The sequence below is a fragment of the Salmo salar genome, chromosome ssa10, assembly GCF_905237065.1.
Source record: "Salmo salar chromosome ssa10, Ssal_v3.1, whole genome shotgun sequence".
Taxonomy (NCBI): Eukaryota; Metazoa; Chordata; class Actinopteri; order Salmoniformes; family Salmonidae; genus Salmo; species Salmo salar.
In genome coordinates, this window is record NC_059451.1 from 47674693 (window position 1) to 47691830 (window position 17138).

Consider the following 17138-nt stretch of genomic DNA (forward strand, 5'->3'; position numbering starts at 1 on the left):
TAGTGAGTCTGCTAGATGAATGTTGGCCAGCCCTCCTAACCCTCTGTTAGCCTGTACTTCCAGGGACATTAAATCCCCCTTTGCCGGTTCAACTTCAGCTACCATCTCCTCGTTCTTCTAGTTAGTTAGCTAGCCGAGGAGTGGACCTGCTAACGCCACAATACATAAAACACGCCAGGAGAGCAAACTCATAGGTACACACATGTAGCATTCCACACCATATCCCAACCTGCCCTCCTCCGCATGGCACTGCCTTACCCTACACTTTAGAAAGCAACATACAGCACAACTCACTAGGGCTGGGAATTGCCAAGGACCTCACAATACTATATTATCACGATACTTGTATGTATTGCAATTCTCCCGATTCTATACTGTGATTTTATTGCGATTTGATGTTCCACACATGTTGCTCACCATATGTCTGCTACAGAGGGACAAGAGAGAGCCATAAGAAAACTAGTTTTGATCAGTCATGGAAATGAAAATGCTGAAAACAAACTGTTTAAGTTTTAAAAACTAAACTAAAAATCAGATATCTTCAACTTTTTGTTCTATTATCTATACCAGGTATTCCCAAAAAGGGGTACATTTGGGTGAGGCTTTATTCTCGTCTGAGTTTCCTCGTTTCACTGCCAAAAAGCTCAGAACAACAGACAGGGACGTTGGACCATCGAAGAGGCGCAAATATGATAACTACATTGATTTGGGGTTCACTTATATTGGGATTAGTGCCTTTCCAAATGGACTTTGGTGGTCAAGATGTGTTGGTATCTGTACTGATGGCGCAAAAGCCATGACAGGGAGACATAGCGGAGTGGTAACGCGCGTGCAAGCAGTTGCTCCCGATTCCAAGGGAATGCCTGACAGCTTGAAAGAAGTTTTGGACACTACAGTGAAAATGATTAACTTTGTTAAAGCAAGGCCCCTGAACTCTCGTGTATTTTCTGCACTATGCAATGATATGGGCAGCGACCATTTAACGATTTTACAACATACAGAAGAGCACTGGTTATGAAGGGGCAAAGTATTCACACAGTTTTTTTTTTATTGAGAGACGAGCTTAAAAAGTTTTCTTTACTGAGAAAAAAAAAAATCAGACTTGTCTGACCGCTTGCATGATGACGAGTTTCTTACACGACTGGCCTATCTGGGTTAGAGGTCGACCGATTATGATTTTTTTTCTCCAACGCCAATACTGATACCGATTATTGGAGGGCCGAAAAGGCCGATGCCGATTAATCGGCCGATCTTTTTTATTTATTTGTAATAATGACAATTACAACAATACTGAATGAACACTTATTTTAACTTAATATAATACATCAAAATCAATTTAGCGTCAAATAAATAATGAAACGTTCAATTTGGTTTAAATAATGCAAAAACAAAGTGTTGGAGAAGAAAGTAAAAGTGCAATATGTGCCATGTAAAAAAGCTAACGTTTAAGTTCCTTGCTCAGAACATGAGAACATATGAAAGCTGGTGGTTCCTTTTAACATGAGTCTTCAATATTCCCAGGTAAGAAGTTTTAGGTTGTAGTTATTATAGGAATTATAGGACTATTTCTCTCTATACGATTTGTATTTCATATACCTTTGACTATTGGATGTTCTTATAGGCACTTTAGTATTGCCAGTGTAACAGTATAGCTTCCGTCCCTCTCCTCGCCCCTACCTGGGCTTCAACCAGGAACACATAGACAACAGCCACCCTCGAAGCATCGTTACCCATCACGCCACAAAAACCGCGGCCCTTGCAGAGCAAGGGGAACAACTACTCCAAGTCTCAGAGCGAGTGACGTCACCGATTGAAACGCTATTAGCGAGCACCCCGCTAACTAGCTAGCCATTTCACATCGGTTACACCAGCCTAATCTCGGAAGTTGATAGGCTTGAAGTCATAAACAGCTCAATGCTTGAAGCACAGAGAAGAGCTGCTGGCAAACGCACGAAAGTGCTGTTTGAATGAATGCTTACGAGCCTGCTGCAGCCAACCATCGCTCAGTCAGATTGCTCTGTCAAATCATAGACTTAATTATAACATAATAACACACATAAATATGAGCCTTTGGTCATTAATAGGGTCGAATCCGGAAACTATCATCTCGAAAACAAAACGTTTTTCCTGTCAGTGAAATACGGAACCGTTCCGTATTTTATCTAACGGGTGGCATCCCTAAGTCTACATATTGCTGTTACATTGTACAACCTTCAATGTTATGTCATAATTATGTATAATTCTGGCAAATTAATTACGGTCTTTGTTAGGAATAAATGGACTTCACACAGTTCGCAACGAGCCAGGCGGCCCAAACTGCTGCATATACCCTGACTGCTTGCACGGAACGCAAGAGAAGTGACACAACTTCCTTAGTTATAAGAAATTCATGTTAGCAGGCAATACTCACTAAATATGCAGGTTTAAAAATATATACTTGTGTATTGATTTTAAAGAAAGGCATTGATGTTTATGGTTAGGTTTGGTGCAACAACAGTGCTAAATCATCACCCGTTTGGCGAAGTAGGCTGTGATTCGATGAGAAATTAACAGGCACCGCATCGATTATATTCAACGCAGGACACGCTAGATAAACTAGTAATATCAGAAACCATCTGTAGTTAACTTTTGATTATGTTAAGATTAAACTTATCTTATAAAAAACGATCAATGCTAGCTAGCAACTTACCTTGGCTTCTTGCTGCCCTCGCGTAACAGGTAGTCAGCCTGCCACGCAGGCTCCTCGTGGAGTGCAATGTAAGGCAGGTGGTTAGAGCGTTGTACTAGTAACCGGAAGGTTGCAAAAATGAATCCCCGAGCTGACAAGGTAAAAATCTGTTGTTCTGCCCCTGAACAAGGCAGTTAATCCACCATTCTTAGGCCGTCATTGAAAATAAGAAATTGTTCTTAACTGACTTCCCTAGTTAAATAAAGGTGTAAAAAATAAAAACAAAAAATAAAAACACTTATTTTTTAAATGGCCAAATAGGTGTCCAAAAATACCGATTTCCGATTGTTATGAAAACTTGAAATCGGCCCTAATTAATCGGCCATTCCGATTAATCGTTCGACCTCTAATCTGGGTGATGTTTTTTCTCGCCTGAATGATCTGAATCTAGGATTACAAGGACTCTCCGCAACTATATTCAATGTGCGGGACAAAATTGAGGCTATGATTAAGAAGTTGGAGCTCTTCTCTGTCTGCATTAACAAGGACAACACACAGGTCTTTCATCATTGTATGACTTGTTTTGTGTGCAAATGAACTCAAGCTTACAGACAAGGTCATATGTGATATAGCGAAGCACCCGAGTGAGTTGGGTGCACAATTACGCAGGTACTTTCCCGAAACGGATGGCACAAACAACTGGATTTGTTATCTCTTTCATGCCCTGCCTCCAGTCCACTTACCGATATCTGAACAAGAGAGACTCATCGAAATTGCAACAAGCGGTTCTGTGAAAATTGAATTTAATCAAAAGCCACTCCCAGATTTCTGGATTGGGCTGCGCTCAGAGTATCCTGCCTTGGCACATCACGCTGTTAAGACACTGATGCCCTTTGCAACCACATACCTATGTGAGAGTGGCCCTCACTAGCATGAAAACTAAATACAGGCAGACTGTGCGTGGAAAATGATTTAAGACTGAGACTCTCTCCAAAACAACCCAACATTGCAGACTTATGTGCATCTTTCCAAGCACAACTTGGTCCTATAAGAGCTCTTTGTCATTTCCCACGAGCCAGGTTGTGACAAAAACTCACACACATTCTTATGTTTAATACATGTATCGTATAGTGTGTGTGTGGCAGGCTTACAATGAGGGCAAAAAACAACATTTGAGAGTGCGCTGACCCTGGTGCTAGAGGGGGTACAGCTGGAGGTTGAATGTTTGAAGGGGTACGGGACTATAACAAGTTTGGGAACCACTGGTCTAGAGAATGGCTAAAATTGATTTTGGCCGAATAGGCCTGGAATATTCCCACGTTCAAGGAGCTTTCCGTTTTGATTTGGTTATTTTGCCTAAATCTTCAGGTATACCTATAGAAAAAACTAAAAAACAACTCTACATCTCTGCCCAGCCTGGCAAGAGTAGCCAAAAGTGTGTTTATCATCCCCAGTGATGGATATTCTCTGCTGCTGGCCTGCTCTCCAGGCACCATCCCATGAGCCTGAACCCACAGACTGGCCCAACTTGTGTTTCTAAAAATACATTTTTTTTAAATGTATTGAAAAAGACACTAATAAGTAATTTTTAGTTTTATTTGTATTTAATTCTAAGTAAGTCACAGCCTATATGCACAATTTATAGAGTATAATGATTTAATACAACAAAATGTTTAAATGCTTTATGTCCCTACCAGGCTATTGTGTTGCACTCACAAATGCTTCACAATGTATTTATTCGAATGCCATAGCCTTTAAATAATATACCGTAAATTCTGGACTATAAGCCGTAACTTTTTTTTTTTTTTTAAACACATTCTGTGACGTGCTCAGTTTTTTGGCGGCATGAAGCTTTCATTAGACCTATGAAATTGCCGAACCGGTTAAGGTCAAACAACTTTTTTGTTTACTGTTTAGATTAAATCGAGCGCTCTCAAACTTCCCATCATTCTGATTACGGTAGTCATTTTGTCACCCTCATCATGGCAAAGACACGGAGAAATGCATATGATGCAGCTTTCAAGTTGAAGGCGATTGATCTGGCTGTTGGAAAAGGAAATAGCGCTGCTGCACGGGAGCTTGGTCTTAATGAGTCGATGATAAGACGTTGGAAACAGCAGCGTGAGGAATTGACTCAGTGCAAAAAGACAGCTAAAGCTTACTGCTAATTATTTATTACAAGCCGTGTTTCGTTAAAGCCTGTGTAAAGTTCATTTGTTTCAATGTACCGGTAGGCACCTGCGGCTTACAGACATGTGCGGCTTATTTATGTTCAAAATAATACTTTTTTTTTTAAATTCAGTGGGTGCGGCTTATATTCAGGTGTGCTTAATAGTCCGGAAATTATGGTTGCCTAAGGAAGTAATTTCCGTTCCTTCTTAGGCTCCCTGTCTTGGCTCCTGACCTATTTAGAGTGTTTATATGCTGTTTAATATGACATGTAGCCTATTTGAAATGATGTTAGCTTCTTAGTCACCTTTTCATGTTTATTCAAATAGTTTAAATTCAAATCCATATGGTTTGGTTTCAATACTTAAACAATTGGTAGGTCGAGGCAGTCACAAAAATTGAAGGGTGTCGGTTAAATTGTGATTTTTTTTTATTAATGGAGCGAATTTGGAGAGGGAGTTTTTTTCCCTGTAAGCGTGGAGCATTTTTTTTTAGCAGAGCAGTAGGAAAGGACGGGATGAAGAAATTTTCCGGATTGACTGACCGTCATGTCTTAAAGTAATGATGGACTGTCATTTTTCTTTGCTTATTTGAGCTGTTCTATCTTCTGTATACCAACCTTACCTTGTCACAATACAACTGATTGGCAAATGAACAAGGCACACCTGTTCATTGAAATGCATTCCGGGTGACTACCTCATGAAGCTGGTTGAGAGAATGCCAAGAGTGTGCAAAGGTGTGATCAAGGCAAAGGGTGGCTACTTTGAAGAATCTCAAATATAAAATATATTTTTATTTGTTTAACACTTTTTTGGTTACGACATGATTTTGTATGTGTTATTTCATAGTGTTGATGTCTTTACTATTATTCTACAATGTAAAAAATAGTAAAAATAAAGAAAAACCCTTGAATGAGTAGGTGTCCAAACTTTTGACTGGTAATGTACATGTCACTAGGCAACAGGATAGATAATAAACAGTAACAGCAGCGTATGTGATGACTCAAAAGAGTTATTGCAAAAAGGGTCAAAGCAGATGGTTAACTATTTAACTAACAGCTACCCGGACTAACTACTTAGCAGTCTTATGACTTGGGGGTAGAAACTGTTGCAACGGTACCGCTGACCGTGTGGTAGAAGAGAAAAGTCTATGATCTTGGGTGGCTGGAGTCTTAGACAATTTTTAGGGCTTTCCTCCGACACCACCTTGGATTAGAGGTTGACCGATTAATCGGAATTGCCGATTAATTGTGGCCGATTTCAAGTTTTCATACCAATCGGAAATCTGTATTTTTGGACACCAATTTTTTTTTACCTTTATTTAACTAGGCATGTCAGTTAAGAACACATTCTTATTTTCAATGACGGCCTAGGAACGGTGGGTTAACTGCCTTGTTCAGGGGCAGAAAGACAGATTTTTACCTTATCAGCTCAGGGATTCAATCTTGCAACCTTACGGTTAACTAGTCCAACGCTCTAACCACCTGCTTTACATTGCACTCCACGAGGTTAGGCGAATGCAGTAAGAAGCTAAGGTAAGTTGCTAGCTAGCATTAAAAACTTATCTTATAAAAAACAATCAATCATAATCACTAGTTAACTACACATGGTTGATGATATTACTAGTTTATCTAGCCTGTCCTGCGTTGCATATAATCGCTTAGGTACACGTTGCTCCAACCATAAACATCAATGCCTTTCTTAAAATCAATACACAAGTATATATTTTTAAACCTGCATATTTAGCTAAATGAAATCCAGGTTAGCAGGCAATATTAACCAGGTGAAATTGGGTCATTTTGCGTTCATTGCACGCAGTCAGGGTATATGCAACACTTTGGGTAATTTGTCAGAATTTTACGTAATTATGACATAACACTGAAGGTTGTGCAATGTAACAGGAATAACGTTTTGTTTTCGAGATGATAGTTTCCGGATTCGACAATATTAATGACCTAAGGCTCGTGTTTCTGTGTGTTAATATGTTATAATTAAGTCTATGATTTGATAGAGCAGTCTGACTGAGCGATGGTAGGCAGCAGCAGGCTTGTAAGCACTCATTCAAAATAGCACCTTCGTGCGTTTTGCCAGCAGCCCTTCGCAATGCATTGCGCTGTTTATGACTTCAAGCCCATCTACTCCTGAGATTAGGTTGGTGTAACCGATGTGAAATGGCTAGCTAGTTAGCGGGGTGCGCGCTAACTAGACTTGGAGCAGTTTTTTCCCTTCCTCTACATGGGTAACGCTGCTTTGAGGGTGGCTGTTGTCGACGTGTTCCTGGTTCGAGCCCAGGTAGGAGCGAGGAGAGGGACGGAAGCTATACTGTTACACTGGCAATACTAAAGTGCCTATAAGAACATCCAATAGTCAAAGGTATATGAAATACAAATCGTATAGAGAGAAATAGTCCTATAATAACTACAACCTAAAACATCTTACCTGGGAATATTGAAGACTCATGTTAAAAGGAACCACCAGCTTTCATATGTTCCCATGTTCTGAGCAAGGAACTTAAACGTTAGCTTTTTTTACATGGCACATATTGCACTTTTACTTTCTTCTCCAACACTTTGTTTTTGCATTATTTAAATCAAATTGAACATGTTTCATTATTTATTTGAGGCTAAATTGATTTTATTGATGTATTATATTAAGTTAAAATAAGTATTCATTCAGTATTGTTGTAATTGTCATTATTACAAATAAATAAAGACATATTATTATTATTAAAAAAAAAATACTTTTTAAATTTATTTTTAAATTGGTCGATTAATCTGTATCGGCTTTTTCTGGTCCTCCAATAAATCGGTATCGGTATCGGCGTTGAAAAATCATAATCGGTCGACCTCTACCTTGGATGGCAGGGAGCTCGGCACCAGTGACGTACTGGGCTGTGCGCACTACCCTCTGTGGCGCATTGCATTCGGATGCCAAGCAGTTGCCATACCAAGCGGTGAAGCAGCCAGTCAAGAAGATCTCAATGGTGCAGCTGTGGAACTTCTTGAGGATCCGAGGGCCCATGCCGAATCTTTTCAGCCTCCTGAGGGGGGAGAGGCGTTGTCGCGCCCTCTTCACGACTGTGTTGATATGTGTGGACCATGACAATTCCTTAGTTATGTGGACACAGAGGAACTTGAAGCTCTCGACCCGCTCCACTACAGCCAATGTGGATGAGGGCGTGCTCGGCCCTCCCATCCTTGTAGTGCACGATCAGCTCCTTTGTCTTGCTGACGTTGAGGGAGAGTTACAGTTTCATCAAAGACAAGCGTATGGGGTATGGGCTGGGGTAGGGTTGTTGCGGTGACCGTATTACCGCCACACCAGCGGTCAAGGGTCATGAAGGCAGTCAAATTCCACATGACCGTTCAGTCACGGTAATTATGTTTCTCCAAGCTCTGATGCTGCTTCTAGTCATAAGTAGCCTACCAAACGTGCTAACTGCCTGGTACTCAGCACTCTATTGTACCTCTAAATCACTCTGACATCAATGCAAATGTGTTTAAAAAAATCTAATCAAAACACTTCATGAGAGCCCATGAGCTCATGTTGCGCAACATTTCTATAGGCTATGCAATTGTGGAAGAAAACAGAGTGATGGGCTCTAATAAAAATACAAGGATCCCATCAGCTTTCTATAAACTAGACCTACTATATTTATTTCTCAACTTTCCTAACAGGAGTATAGCCTACCTGACTGGCATGAAAATGAACCATGGGAAAAGCGTCCTCCATTCGTTATTTAAGTTTATAGATGACATGTATTTTATCCCACTGCCCGTTTTGATACAGGTGCATGATAATGCTCCATTCTAAATCAAAACAAATTTCACACATATTATTTAGTATATGTAAAGACAAGATTAAATCAAGAATAATCTGGTGGGTGACAATATTAGCATATCACTTGAGAATGATATATTATCACGAATGATGCCCAGCATAAGGAACAATGCCTTTTTTTGTGACTTTTCGAATCAAAGTCGCACACCTCATGTTGCCTAGCCCATAGGCCTATATGTTTTAATAAGGTTTGTATCACAACTAATGTGACCAAATAACATCTTAAAATGAAGCACATTAATCTGCTTCACAAGGGGTGTAGAGACTAACTGGCATTTAGAAGCTGCGCGTGAGTTTCAGGGAAGATTGGGGAAGATCATTTTCACCATAAAAATGCACCTTTATAATAAAAGCATTACATACATAATTGCATTTGTGGTCACTTTTGATAATGGTGTTTTCCCGCTAACGGAACATTCGCCCTTATAGCCTACTACCATGTGCGCATTGCTGCGATTATAATATATAGAAATAAACTATTAAGCTAATCAACATTTTAAGCTAAATGCTATTGTATCTCACAACTGTCCCAGACTATGTTTGGAATATTTATTTCTTGCACAGAATAGGTCAACTTTTGTACTATGGGGGATAGTAGATTGACATAGGCTAGTGCTTTTGCTGTTCGTTAGGCCTACTCATCTTGTTGATGTGGACAGTTCTTCCAATATCTTCAATATGCAACTCAGAATTGGATAAGGACGCACGCAGTTGAGTCCCCGATGTGTCTGTCTTCACTTGTAGCCTGTAAGAAAGACACGATCATGTGACGGAGAGCCATGTGAGTGAGAGGAGTTTCGGATTGCGCAGCACACTCAGGGAGACGGGCACAACACAGCACTCCAGGCCGCAAAAGGCATGGATTCTTTTAGGGTGCATTACGGTCACAAACGAGATGCCGCCGTGAAATTTGAGCCATTTTCAAGTGCTTGTCAAATTGTGAATGAGAGACTGATGGAGTTTGTACAGCCTGCGCAAAAAAAAGCAGAGCTCATGCCTTAAGGAACTTTTTTCAAAATGATCATTAGTCTAATTCTGTAGCCTTACGATGTATTAAAAATCCCCAAATATAGGCCAACGTTTGTAGAACAACTAAAGTTACATTAATAATTTAAGCATATAGTAGTACCTATTTATTTGTTAACCGCTCAACACAGAATATTGTGCCCACTCCCTCAAATCATTGAGAAAATATTTATATTTTATTCAGCTTCGTTCAATTGTATTCTTCATATTATAAAAGAATAAAGTAATTCCACAGAATTATAAGCAAATCTTGCCTGCTAAATTAACTAGTGTAGCCCACAGCCATTTGGCATAGCCACATCAGGACCTAACATAAGGACAACTCAGAGTATGGTATTCTGTTCTTCTGAAATAAGATACCTTTTCTTCACATCATGCTTCTGTAGACCTGTCTAAAATAAATCATGGATTTATTGTGAAGGTGTAAGCTATATTACATGGATTCATTAGACTGTAGATGTTCCAAAGGTCTGCATCAGTGGCTTGTATGTGTGGAAGCCAGGAGATGTTAAATGTTTTTATGTTAATTAACGGTCAATTACCGTGAGACCGATAGTTATTTGTTTGACCGCCACAGCCCTGGGCTGGGGTGTACTTTTATTTATTTTTTCTTTCCATCACATTTATCTGGAGAAGAAAAACCTCAGAGAAAAGCAAGAGCTGACACAGTACCTGTCAGAGAGGGACTAGTTCTAATGCAGTGATCCCTGTATGATGAAATTGGATGCCAGCCTCTCCTTGCCTGTCTTCTGTGACGGATGGCAGCCATCTAGCTCATAATTCTGCATAATGAGGTAGTAATAATAATTACTCTTCTTCGCTCCTTGCAGCTGCACCCCCTCTCTCATCTCACTCCCGGACCCCTTTATGGGGACATGGGGACATTAGCCACCGGTTCTGGATGAATCACCCCCAGTCAGTTTGCCTGGGCCTGGGCAGCCTGGCAGCACAGGGACCTGCAGCTGGGGGCCCGCCATGGCTATTCCAGAGCAATAGCTCCTCAGTGGCAGTCAGTCACTGAGGAGCTGGGGGGGGGCTACCAGCTAAACAGGCCTGGTAGAGCCTATGTCATATCTGGCCTTGGTCTGCTAGAGGAGCGTCAGAGAGAAAAGAGAGAAGCTGCTGCTGTTGGTTAATGGATAACCTAAAAGATCTCTAATGAGCAGGAGAGCAGAGCAGGGAGGAACCTCAGCCTACAGTCAGTCAGTCAGAGACATCCTGACCTATACCTGAATAACAGAGACTGAGGAAAGGAAGGTGGCTCTAAAGTACAGGAGGGAGTGTTGTCCACTCACTGCAACAACAAAAAAAGGTAGATACATGCCATGAAATATAGCATAGGAAGAGCAAAATACAAAAATAGGCAATGTTGGCACTGAGGAAGTAACAGTTGATGCCCCTTGGTTAAAATAACTAGAGCTGTGATCAAACTGAAAAGGATCAATTGTGTTAAACCATAAAGGGAAGAGAATAGACAACATCAATGGATGTATTGTAACATTCAAAACAAAAAAATAAAAGTCATTGACTTGAACTTGTTTTTAACAACAGTTGCAAACTCAACGGTATGGAGTAATAACAAGCCACTATTGGTACTGTGCTGCGGAGTTGGAGCAAAGCACTTTGAGAAAAACATTTCACTGTTATCTTCTTCACCTGTATCCTACTCAACTCATATTCTGGAATCATTTAAAAAATGTATCTGTGAAGGTTTCCATTCCGTGTGAAGTATGGCCATTCTATACAATAAGGGTTAGCTACAAGGTCTTAGTCATCTCCATCCTATTTGTACAGTAACTCAACTGTCAGCAGCATGAAATGTGAACACACATGAACCCTTCTGTCGGTGAATAAGGGGCATGCATGGCCCATTACAGCATAGAATACTACAATCAGATAGGATAAATCAGATAGAGACTGATTTTTTCTGTATGAAAACATCCACAGTGCTCGGCTAAACTCCCTGTAGCTTCATGTTATCTAACCAATCCCAAAGCCTCTTTGCTGAACGAGTCATCAAATAAATTCTGAGGGAATGTTGATCAAACAATGTTTTTAAAGCTACATAACTATGAAAAGCCGATTTGGATTAAAAAAAAAACAGTTTATATAACATTGTTTGCTGCCAGTGTATATCCCAGCCATCTGTCCTGGCTGTGTGTTGGGACCAACGGAATCCTGTCTTATCTCTTGTAGGTCAGTCTAATACCATTTCACAGAGAAAATAGACATGGATCTACAATTAACAAAAATATAAAACGCCACATGTAACATGTTGGTTCCATTATCTGAAATAAAAGATCCCTGAAATTTTCCATATGTACAAAAAGCTTATTTCTATTAAATGTTTAGCACAAATTTGTTTACATCCCCATTAGTGTAAATTTCTCTAATGCCAAGATAATCCATCCACCTGACAGGTGTGGCATATCAAGAAGCTGATTGAACAGCATGGTCATTACACAGGTGCACCTTGTGCTGGGGACAAAAGGCCACTCTAAAATGTGCAGTTTTGTCATACAACACAATGCCACAGACATCTCAAGTTGAGGGAGCATGCAATTGGCATGCTGACTGCAGGAATGTCCAACAGAGCTGTTGCCAGAGAATTTTATGTTCATTGCTCTACCATAAGCCGCCTCCAACGTCTTTTTAGATAATTTGGCAATACGTCCAACCGGCATCACAACAATGCCAGCCCAGGACCTCCACATCCGGCTTCTTCACCTGTGGGATTGTCTGAGACCAGCCACCCGGAAAGCTGATGAAACATTTGTGTCTGCAATAAATCCCTTTTGTGGGGAAAACCCATTCTGATTGGCTGGGACTGGCTCCCCAGTGGGTGGGCGTATTTGAACTGTAACTCTGTGAAATTGTTGCATGTATATATTTGAAGGAGAGCTGCACACTCTAGGAGCTCAGATGAAATAATTGAATAACCAACTTTGACAGACAAGCTGTCTTCATCAGGGTATAATGACAAACACTGCGGGTCACTAGTTTTTATGGTCAAAGGGCTCCCGAGTGGCACAGCGATCTAAGGCACTGCATCTCAGTGCTACAGGCATCACTACAGCCCCTGGTTGGATTCCAGGCTGTATCACAACCGGCCGCGATTGGGAGTCCCATAGGGCAGCGCACAATTGGCCCAGCGTCGTCCAGGTTAGGCCGTCATTGTAAATAAGAATTTGTTCTTAACTGACTTGCCTAGTTAAATAAATAACAATTTAAGGACACAGTATATAAAGCCCAGTCAACCACCTATGCCTTGAAACACCATTCAGACATACACAATTATTATTCCTTTATTTCAACAAGGAACACAGACTGAGACCAATGCAATGAAGAGACAACTAAAGTTATTTTGCTTCCGCAGCTCTGATCTGCTTATCATGAGACTATGTCTTCTAAGGCTAGGCTATATGTTCCCAGGGCATTGAGACATTTAGAACACAGAAGAGCCTGTGTGAAACAGCCCCTTGGCATATATCCCCTCCTTTCACCATATAAAAACCACAAATGTACAACACTGCAATGTGCAGCATTCATAATCCCTGCAGATTTCAGCCGTGTCTCAATATGGGCTAATTCGTTTTGCAAAAAGAACAGCCTCTGTTTCTGTTCTAACTGACACACTGAAGAACAGCCTCTGTTTCTGTTCTAACTGACACACTGAAGCAGGAGTAATTTACGGTTGTTTATTACCTGAAGACATTACCCTAGTTAACGTGTCCAAAAGTTACTGTTCTACTACTGTTCCAACACACACTCCTTGAGACCCAGTCCCAGATCAACCAGAGCCCCAGATCAACCAGAGCCCCAGATTAACCAGAGCCCCAGATCAACCAGAACCCCAGATCAACCAGAGCCCCAGATTAACCAGAGCCCCAGATCAACCAGAGCCCCAGATCAACCAGAGCCCCAGATCAACCAGAGCCCCAGATTAACCAGAGCCCCAGATCAACCAGAACCCCAGATCAACCAGAGCCCCAGATTAACCAGAGCCCCAGATCAACCAGAGCCCCAGATCAACCAGAGCCCCAGATCAACCAGAGCCCCAGATCAACCAGAGCCCCAGATCAACCAGAGCCCCAGATCAACCAGAGCCCCAGATCAACCAGAGCCCCAGATTAACCAGAGCCCCAGATTAACCAGAGCCCCAGATCAACCAGAGCCCCAGATCACCCAGAGAAAATGAGGCCCATTCATGGCTCAGTGTGTCAATTTGAAAACACAAGGTCAAACACCACAGTAGGAGTAAGCAAATGAACCAGTAGCTGCAAGCTGTCTTGTAACACTGGTGCAATAGATAATCTGGATCACAGTGAAGCGCTACTGTGATACAGTTGTTTTACTGGACCGTGCTGTGTTTTTACTGCTTAAATATACCATGTCAAGAAGGCTAGCCCAGTGGCCAGTAAACCTGGGCTGGACCAAAGGAGTTAAACAGCAGTACACTGAACCAACTGCACAATATGGAGACAAACTGCAGCCCTTCATTAAACAGTAACTAGGAAGAAGGACAAGGCTAGGGTGGTAATGCAGTCACATAAATCCCAAGGTAAGGTTTGACTTAGTTAATCCTTTGTTTGAAGAGGATGTGTGTCTGCCAATTGTGTCAGGGCCAGAGACCTCAGACCACCTTAGGAGTGTCACCTGACAGTGACATCATTATAACCCACAGTTCTGGATGTCAAAGTGTCAAAGACTGTGTGCAGGGGGAAAGGTTCCTGTGTGCACTGAATGTGTATACTACCGTGTGAACAGCACACCCATTTGCTTCCACCCAAAACTACATAAAACTGCCAGCAATGAGCACATAAACATTTCTGTCTGGCATTCCACAATATCATAAAGCAACTCCCCCAGTCGAGATCAAACTGCCTCCCTCCCAACACACTAATCTGGTTAGAAAATACTCCAGATTTTTCTCATAGGTGCTTATAAATGAGAACACAGTGCAAAGCTTTGCTCTCCAAAATGCTGCTGAAAGTAAAACCATTTGTGAAAAGAAATGTGGAGCATCAGAGCAGATTACCTTTTATGACCTCAAGATACCTTTTATGACATCAAGATACCTTTTATAACATCAAGATCCCCAGAGAGTGGGTGGAGAAATATATTACACCACCTATCACTCAATCAATGCTAACTTTCTAGTTACGAGACCATACTTCAAAACAGCAATAAACTACTGTAAGTCTTCTATGTTCCAGAGGGCCAATTTTATGAGGGTTTATTGATTATGAAATATGAGTGAGACAGAAAATATTGAGAGTGAGTTGTTGTTGAGCAGCACTGAAATCAACATTATTGGGAATGCTGATCCTGAGCTTGTGCATTATTATTTTTCTGAGCGCCAACGATGTTCTAGCCGTAATATTAGAAATTCAACTCCCATCCCATTTACCCTAAAGGCCAAACACTGTGGTGCTCCCTGCTAGATAATTCTCCCAATAACAACTGGCATGTTAGCTCCCCTCCTCCTCTAGTCATAACATCTTGCAGAGAGCATACATACAGTATTCACATGACAAATGGGAGTGCTTAGGAAAGCATCTTAGGAGTACTGATCTAATTACCCAGTCTATTCATTATGATCTGAAAATGCAAAACAGATGAGACGCTTTATGAATGCTGGCCCTGATCTGGTTAGTGGTTATGGTATGGTGCTGCTCCCTGGGGCAGTGAACTAGCAGAACAGACTAAACGACACCACCTGCTCCCTCACTGGGACTAAAACATGCCTCAACAACATAATCCCAAGTCAAGTGCTCATTGACCTCTGCCCTTCTTATCCACCCTATGCACTGTCTTTCACTCCATTCTGAAATGTATCAGATTAAGTCAGTGTTTAGATAGATTGAAAGTAGGAGTGAGGTCATGCAGTGCAGCAGGTGACCCGATTTGACGCAGGTTGGCCAGATAAGGCTGTATATACATTATTATATAGAATTCATAAGAGATTCATGCAAAAACCAATCAGCAACCAATGAATAGAAATTGCGAAAACAAATCAGAAAATAGCATGTCAATCAATCAGTTTGACGTGTAGTCAGTACAATCAATAACCAAGCAATACCCAGTAAAATCACAGTTCTTGATTTCTGCATCTATAAAAGGTAGCGAGCTAGCTAGGTTACATTCGTGGGACCCAAACCTTTATTTTAGTTAGGCTTACTTTGTATTGTAGCTAGCTGGTCTAGGCTACTGAAGAACACTCATGTCATGACAACTCACCACATCTTTCGCCGCTGTCCCGCTTCCGTGCTGGTCCGGAATTAGTTTTTTGTTTTTATTTTCGTTTTTCTTCATTTTCTCACGTGGAAAAAATTATGACAAAAATAAATGTGTTTCACAGATATCTGACTCTGCTCAGCTAATTTATGCTAGGCTAGCCAGCTAACTGTATTGACGTCTTCCTCGCATTTCCTTTGGAAACTTGAAATTCATATTTGCTGCTGCTGTGATGTGTTCAGCAAGTCCAACTGGTGCCAAATCCGACCGTAGAAATAAACCCCCGTTCAAATTAACTTGTTGGCACAAACAGACCAAATGATCCTCGGCAACTGCAGTAATGTCACAACTATGTTGACAGGTTGTCAGTCGCTTGGTTGCTGTAGTTACAAGCTAGCTAGCTCTCTAGTTAACGTAGTTATCTTTTTCCTGGCTACTGCATTTTACGCGCCACCTTTATGTAGCTTACTGGCTAGCTAGCTAGCTGAGAAAACCTAACTAGCAAGGGTATCGAGCGAACAAAAATGAAAGGCGAGGTCGTACAATTACCAGTACACCAAAAAACGATATTAATTTTTCCGAACTCCACGCACACCCTTCGCTATCAGACAGACCTGGATGGATGGCTAGCTAGAATCAAGCTAAGCCAGCTTCGTTGCTAGCTAACGTTACCTGGAAAAGACACCTTGTCATTGTAACACTTGGCATTTTTTCTTGACAGGTGACGTAGCAGAAATGTTCGAGTTTCTTCCATCCAACTTAATGTAAAGTAAATTGTATTATTATTCACGAATATCTCTCGATCGGTTGTCCTCGCTGTCGCTTTCAAATGGTCAGTCTTCCATCGTCGCTGGTGTGAGCTGGTGATCTGTGACTGTGTGCGGACTGTGTAGTCACGATTCGCTTCCTGACTCTCCTCTCACGTTTCAACTGCAGTGCCTCCTGCTCCTAGACCACTGATCTAGGTTCAGCATGTCTTCAAGTTGCCAAAATTCAATACATTCGAAAGTAATTAAGATCTGACCTGTAATCAGCTTTCCATATGTAAACTAGACAAGGTGCACGCACTGAATATAAACATGCAGCGCGTGGCATGGGATCCCAGTGTAGATGACTGAAGAGTTGGTGTCTGCTGCCATCTCGTGGTTGAAATGGGTAAATGTTCTAACTTGAGCACTTCAAATGACTGTGTAAAAAAG

At 41.3% G+C, this 17138-nt stretch overlaps 1 protein-coding gene across 11 annotated transcripts in view; it reads right to left on the reverse strand.

Moving 5' to 3' along the window:
• The window catches only part of LOC106560530 (microtubule-associated serine/threonine-protein kinase 2), a 329712-nt gene extending 312686 nt beyond the window's left edge, over positions 1-17026 (reverse strand). For 4 of the 11 annotated variants that reach the window (XM_045687861.1, XM_045687862.1, XM_045687859.1 and 1 more), the window contains exon 1: positions 15943-17026. In XM_045687861.1, coding sequence (XP_045543817.1) covers positions 15943-16017 — 75 coding nt within the window. In that variant the 5' untranslated portion in view covers positions 16018-17026. The remainder of the gene's footprint in view (positions 1-15942) is intronic. The other 7 variants (XM_045687868.1, XM_045687871.1, XM_045687867.1 and 4 more) reach the window with 2 other exon arrangements.
• Between the last annotated feature and the right edge of the window lie 112 nt (positions 17027-17138).